Source organism: Pelmatolapia mariae, linkage group LG4 (assembly GCF_036321145.2).
Source record: "Pelmatolapia mariae isolate MD_Pm_ZW linkage group LG4, Pm_UMD_F_2, whole genome shotgun sequence".
NCBI lineage: Eukaryota > Metazoa > Chordata > Actinopteri > Cichliformes > Cichlidae > Pelmatolapia > Pelmatolapia mariae.
Window position 1 is genome coordinate 7,271,012 of NC_086230.1, and position 6,950 is coordinate 7,277,961.

At 41.1% G+C, this 6,950-nt stretch overlaps 1 protein-coding gene across 1 annotated transcript; it reads right to left on the bottom strand.

Moving 5' to 3' along the window:
• Window positions 1-1,110: 1,110 nt before the first annotated feature.
• On the bottom strand, window positions 1,111-6,542 carry eci1 (enoyl-CoA delta isomerase 1). The gene is made up of 7 exons (XM_063470467.1): window positions 6,431-6,542; window positions 5,772-5,897; window positions 4,367-4,494; window positions 4,009-4,155; window positions 3,760-3,881; window positions 3,228-3,406; window positions 1,111-1,702 (listed from the first exon to the last, which is right to left on the bottom strand). Exons 1-7 carry the CDS (start codon window positions 6,471-6,473, stop codon window positions 1,536-1,538), a joined length of 912 nt encoding a protein of 303 aa, XP_063326537.1. The 5' UTR covers window positions 6,474-6,542; the 3' UTR covers window positions 1,111-1,535.
• Between the last annotated feature and the right edge of the window lie 408 nt (window positions 6,543-6,950).

The following is a 6,950-nucleotide window of genomic DNA, read 5'->3' on the forward strand; positions in this document are numbered from 1 at the left end:
CAGTTTTGAATTTCTAAAAAATTTAAATTAATTTCCCAAAACAGCTCATACACACAGCAAAACACTAACCTGCAAAAATATGCCAAAAATGTTGGAAAAACGTAAAAGAGAGGTAGAGAATCTGTCACAGTAAATACATCTGTACACAGTAGGAGAAAAAAATGTATTAATTAAAGATTATTTTCCAATTATCTTCAGTTACTCCTGTAAAGCTGGAATGTGTTCACTACATATGTTAACCTGGGATTTTTAAACACTGAAATGGAAAATCAGGCTGTCTGCATACAAAAAGCTAAAGCAAGACGGACACCTGGGAAATAGAGACACTAGAGTTTCTAATAGCATCCAAGAGAAGTGTGCTTTGAGTGACAACAGCTGACTGCAGCCTCAAGATGGCAGTGATGTAGAAGCATGGAACTTACAGAGATCACTTATGCTTTGGTATAATTGACTAGGCAAGCACTGCTTGTCCTGGCTGAACCGCAGTTCAGTTGGGGTTGCCATAGTTCAGGTCTTCTACTAATTGTAAGGTTTGTAGTTCAACACCCAGCTGCTGCAAAATACTTAACCTTTTTTTCCCCCGAGGATGTAATATTAAAGTCAATACACGTGCTGATTTCATCTCTTTACAAGAAAGAACATTTACTTTTTCAGTAGTCATATTAGTGACTTATAGCTTTAGGCTTAGTAGACGACTCACACATTTGAAAAATCCAAACACATTTAAAAGTAAAACTATTAAATGTGTAAATGTAGTGCTCAAAGAAAAAAGGGAATACCAAAGCAGATGTCATTCATGTCTGTCACACACAGGATGTGACAGTGAAGGAGTGTGGAGACACTGCACACAGGTATCCCTGAAGTTTAGCCGCTTGTGTTACGCTGACACTCAGGTTCTTTTGAATAGTGTTGTATATTGATTCAATTTTCTAAAACACGAACATACACTAACAAAGAACGAAAAATGCTCCTTGTTATAAGAATGCAAGATCTCGCATTTCATTTTGATATGGTTGTACACTGAATTTTTAACATTCTCAACTGTCATTTGAATGCAGAGACCTCTGAGTTACAGTGATAATGAATGAGAACCACACATTTTAATCCATTTAATGTATGAATCCACCCATTTATTCTGATATTTCACAGTAAAAACCAAACATTTGTTAGAGATGACAAAGGCTTTGCCACATTTAGATGCACTAAAGGTCAGATTTGCTGTTACAGTTCTTCATATGTGCAACTTTTGTGACTGAGACTTTTCTCTTGCAACAATTAGCAGTTTGCTTACGTAACCATACTGCAGGTAATGCTGAGTGATGGAGAAGGCTTGGCAGGTTGCCTGAGTGTACGGCTCTTTAAACAAAAACAAAAAGTCACACCCTAACCTCATGTATTTTTTTTTTTAAAACCTCGAGGTGTAAATGCTACGTGTTTTATCCCCCAAACATGCAGACTACTCACTGCTTAATGTCAGATCACATTTGTAACTGGTGCTACAAAGTCCCTCTAGTGTGCAAATATGTTTTCCCTCTCTAAGCCTTTCTTCTTTTAAGCATCTCCAGATACATCCCCAGTGACTTCTGAATAGAGTCCTTGGTGATGAACTTGACAAAGTTATTGATATCAGCCTCTCTGTTAGACGTCAGCTTGTCTATGGTTGGCTTCCTCATCATGGACTTTGTGAGCTGTCTGGCGTGATCTGCAAATGAAACAAATTAACATGTAAGGACTTTCTTTACATTTGCTGTGCATTAATATACAATTTCTTCTAGGAACACTGACATGGGCTTGAATTCATTGCAAAATATAAGTATTCAATTGCAGCACTATTGTGGAGCACCTTTTATTTCTTATGTGGGAAAGTGACATTTCAGTCTTGTGTGTCTATGTGACATTTCTAACAGGTGCTGAAAGCTTATGCTCTTTTTCTGCCTCCTGCACATCCTCCCAAGTACTAGGATCTACTAAATATTGCTGTAAAGATGGTAATACACCCATATCGACACTTCTGAGGTACGAGGTTACATCTCCCTAGCATGCGAGTTCATGGCACCTCACCTTAAAACAAACATACATTGATAAAGAGCAAATTATAAGAAATCATAATAATTTTAAAAGCAATGTTAACAGCTCGTTGTTTTCCTACCTGCCTTGGAAATGTTACCTGCAATTTTATTACCCAAACAAATCTACTTTAAATAAAAGATAATTTCCTTGTCTTTAATAGTGTGCAGGAACTCTGGTTTTACACCCCATGATGCAGTAGATTGCAAAACTACCTTGAACAGCAATAAAGTCATTATTGACTGCACGACTTTCAGTCTCACATCATCGGAGGAATTTTGGCCCGTTTGTCTTTATGGTGTTACTCCAGTTCATTGAGGTTTGGGGGGAATTCTTTCATAAGGTCACAGCATTTCAATCAAGCTGAGGTCTGGACTTTGACGCGGCCACTGCAAAACCTCGATTATTTTCATTCTTAGCAAGTCTGTTGTAGGTTTGCTGCTGTGAAGGGATAATGGCACTTCCGATCAAACATTTCCACTATGGTGTGAAATGAGTCATGCTTGTTTGGTCTTGAAATGTTGACAAGTTTTAACATGCTAACTGAGCCTGTAGTCTCAGAGATGTAGCTCTTGTTTTGTTTTTTAGAGTATTGTAGTTCGACCTTGAGAAGACCGTGGAATTAACCATCTGAATGCTCCAAAACTTCAATGTGCCAAAACTTCTGATTTTACAGAGGTGATCACACATTTCCATCTAACATCTGTTTGACTGAAAAAAACCACAGCAGGCATTGAGATAATAGGACGACCTATTAAACTTTGTTCTACGTTTTATTATTTATTATTTATAAGTTTATTATGCCACATATCAGCAGCAGAGCAGCGGCCGCTACAGGAAGAGAACGTCAGTGGAAGCTTACAGCAGGGTCAAAGCTATTTCACCCCGACAATGTCAGATTATTTTCATGATTTATGTACATTTTTACCTTGACTTCAAAATGTGGTCAAATGACTTAATGACTAAAAAGCTGTTGAAATTTTATTTTATTTTGAATATAAAAAAGATTAGAAATTTTGACTCGGGTGAATCTTTTGGCAGCAATAACCTGACATACACATGAACATATTGTGCAGACCAAGTTGCAGCACCACAGGTGGGAAAAATGACAAGTATAACTAGAGTGGACAGCTTAAGGTGCAGTATGATGTTTAGTATACCTGGAATAGCCAACCACTTGGTCATGGTCTCTGTGGCTGTAGTGAGGACCTGGTCTTCAGGCACCAACCGGTCCACCAATCCTATCTTCAAGGCCTCTGCAGGGCTGTAGAGCAGCCCCAACTGTAGGGCCATCTCTGTGGTCCGATGTCCGACTGTGTTTACCATTGTGTCCTTAAACCTGCAGGAGTAGTTTTACAGTGACAAGACAAAAAAAAGGATGGGTGTGAAATGTTAATAAAACACAAAATTAAAGTTTTTAAACTGAGAAGTTGTATTGGTTTTAGGGGCTTTGGCACAAAATTATACAGATCCCGATTCAAAAAGATGAACAGAAGTAAGACTTTTATTTCCACAACATGAGCAGCAGCGTTACAGCGCGGGAGAACCATGGAACAAGCTAACCGCATAAGGAGCGGCAAATCTCTCGCATTCACTGAGCTTAAATGAGACTAATGCATGTAAATTGTGGTTTCTACCTTGCTACTGTTACTATGAATTATTCTTGTAATTACTGCTGGTGTAATTTCTTACCAAAAAGGTGCTACAATGCCGAGCTGGGTCTCATTGAGACCGATGCTGTAACGAGGGTTATCCGCCATTATTCTGTAGTCACATGTCATAGACAGCAGGCAGCCTCCTGCAGGACTGGAGCCCTGGGTGAAGAGTAACGAGAAGCCCACATGCTTATTTCAGTGTCTTTTCCCCCCCAGAATGCACCACTCTGTCCTTGTGTGAGGTACAGACAGTGTGGAGGTAGGTGCTGGGTTGTTCTATACGTACATTGACTGCTGCTATAGTGATCATGTTGGAGCCATAGAACTTGAGCCACATCTCTTGCACAGCTTTCCAGAACTCCGCACAGTGCTCTGGACTCTTCCCATACATGTCCAGGATGTCCAGTCCAGCTGAGAACACCTTGGGCTGGCTCTGGATTTCAGGGTAAAACACATCGAGAAGCTAAACCTGCTGGATAAACTGTCATTATACAGTAACAACAGCACAGTTAACTCAAAATACACTCAGAGGGCAAACCATAGCTTAAGGTACATGTCAAACTTCGGCTGTGGAATTGTAAACATGAAAGACTCCACTGTAACACAAATGTTAGTCCATCTGCACAAAGTTGCTTTAATTGTACCGAGGTGACGATGAGGCCTCTGCAGCTCTTGTCCATCTCCAGCTTCTCAAGAGCGATGCAGACATCAGTGAGAAACTCTAAACTAAGACTGTTGACAGGAGGACTCTGCATGCGCATCACTGCCACACCTGCAGAGACACAGAGGCGATGATCATTCACTTGAATGCTGCAGTGACTGCTGTGTCAGTAAACCTTCGATGGAGATTTTGCATGCTTTGTGTCTCCTGATGACGGAAGCTGAGGTCACACTGGATTAAACTCAAATTAGTGATTGGTCTCACTGCCTGAGAGGAAAGACAAACAACCTGAGCGATCGCCGACCTGCTGCACTTTGCATCCGACTAATTAACTCAATGGGGTGAGACGATATTGATTTATACGGATGTATCCACCTGCTAAGTTGCTTTAACACTTTAATTGGACTGACAGTGATGTGAGAAACTCATTATCTTCACCTCAGCGGTCTCCCAGCGGCTTGGCTCTGCTCTGGATGTGGTGAGAGGAGGGGCTTTGGGGGCCACCACACTGATAAATTCTTTTCTACTTAATCACTCACGTTATTAGATTTCACTCTACACGGCACTGCGGCTATCAATATCAATGACACACACACCCCTATAAAAGTCTGAGAGAAGCTCCTAACCTAAGCAAACACTTTCCTGATGACTTTATGGGCTCAGTCAGTCATCACAGCACCAGATCCACATATTTTATTTGGCAGGATTTTTTTGCCCCTCCCTCCTCTGTCTCCTCGCAGTCAGACTGGGAGGCGGGTATTATATAAGATGATATTTATTATAGTATAATAAATATACTAACATTCTTTTTCTGATGGAGAAGAAACCCAGGGAAGTGTATTACACCTCCCTGGGTTGGTTAATAGCCTCGAGAATCAACAACTGATGTTTTAAATATTCAAACAGTTGCTTTTTTGCATCATCTATCACGCTGCTCTAAGCATGCTACGCGCCTCAGCTTTTAAAAATGCTCCTTTTATACTGGATAATAACTTTTATTTAATTTCATTATAATGCAGCTTTGGTGAGTCACAGGTCTGTTACCAGTCAGAGTATTTCTGTTGTGGCTGCCCTTGATGTAATTTGGCTACTTCTAGTCCAGCGGACTGACTCCAACTCCCCCTGGTGATCGTAGTGCTCGCTCAGCTCTGAGCTGAACATGCTACAGCTGGAGAACTGCCTCATGCGCCAACTGAGGTTAAAGACGGGGGAGTTAGAGTCTGTGGGACAAGAGACTTTCTGGCAGAGCCAGCTGAATTTTCCACACACAGCTGTATTTACATAACCTTCTCCTACATATCTAGAAGCAACTCACTTACAGTTGTACTTCATGTCTCATTTAAAAAGCATCCTTTCACCTGCACAGTCTGTATTAGCAAAATGCTCACCTGTGCGCTGGTCAAAATCCACTTTGATCTTCTGTGAGGTGGAGCTGCTCCTCCGCTGAGCAACAAGGGCAGGAGACATGCGAGCAGCACCATGACTGCTGCAGGAGGAGAGCTGGGACAGAAGACCTGCACAGGAACACACAGCACACTGGGTCAGTTCAAAGACATCGGTCACAAAGTAGCAACACACACACATTCAAAAGACAGGAAACATAAGGATAGTTTACAGCCATATAGCATAATTATTATAGAATTTGATATAATATGTATCAATGTGCAGTCATCTTTATAGTTTGAAGAGATCCAAGTTGAAATGATGCACGAAAATATATTTTTCTTTCGCTAATGAACAGAAAAACAAATGTTTCTTATGAGCTTTTGTTTTCAGAGCCTCTGTGACAGACAGCTGAAGCTAACAGTTGGCATGCAGCACATAACAAACACACTCTTCTTTACACGTTTAGCCTCGTATGTAATTCCCTCTCAGCTCCCGTGTTGTGGGTGAGTGGAGTTGCACACACCGACACAAAGAGACATGTACGGAGACTTTGTGCTGCGACCTTTGCTCCAGTTTCTGCAGCGCACCGTCGGCAGCAGGAGCTCGGTGTTTTTTAGGAAATAGAAACGCTCAAACTCAAACTTTCTCCCCCCAAACTTACCTGTTAAACCCGGCTTGGTTCTCAAACATGCCCTCAAAGCCATTTTCAGTCGCTCAGACAGTCACGTCCTCTCGTTTTCTTCTTTGACGTCTGGTCTTCTTCACCGGGTCTTTTACAAGGGCTTTTAGTTTGACTGTGTTGTGTCCGAATAGCGCCATCTTCTGGTTGGCTGGCTTCATGATTTTAAATCCTGTCAGTAATTTCTTTTTTTGTTGGTTTTTTTTTTCGTTTCTTGAGCCACCCCTCATCTCTTCATGTTTTGTTAGGAAAATATAAAATAGGTGCAGCCATTTAAGCGCAAACAAACATGCAAATACAGTATATGAGGCAAAAACAGAGTTTGCGCAATTTAGTGCGCTTGAGAGTTAATATTTGGTGTGAGGCCCTTTATCCTCCAACACAGCCTGAACTCTCTTAGGCAGCTTTCTTGTTATTTCTTGAAGTAGTCTTCAGGAATAGTTCGTCTGGGCTCTGGAAAAGCCAGATCATGACTGATAGTGTTCCACTGTGTATTTTCTAT

Coding starts and splice junctions, on each gene's coding strand:
- eci1 (XM_063470467.1), bottom strand. CDS start 6,473: ATGGCTTTGAGGGCATGTTTGAGAACCAAGCCGGGTTTAACAG. Junction 3,407..3,759: donor GGCATTGTAGCACCTTTTTG/GTAAGAAATTAC, acceptor CTACTCCTGCAG/GTTTAAGGACACAATGGTAA. Junction 1,703..3,227: donor CAAGTGGTTGGCTATTCCAG/GTATACTAAACA, acceptor TTTCATTTGCAG/ATCACGCCAGACAGCTCACA.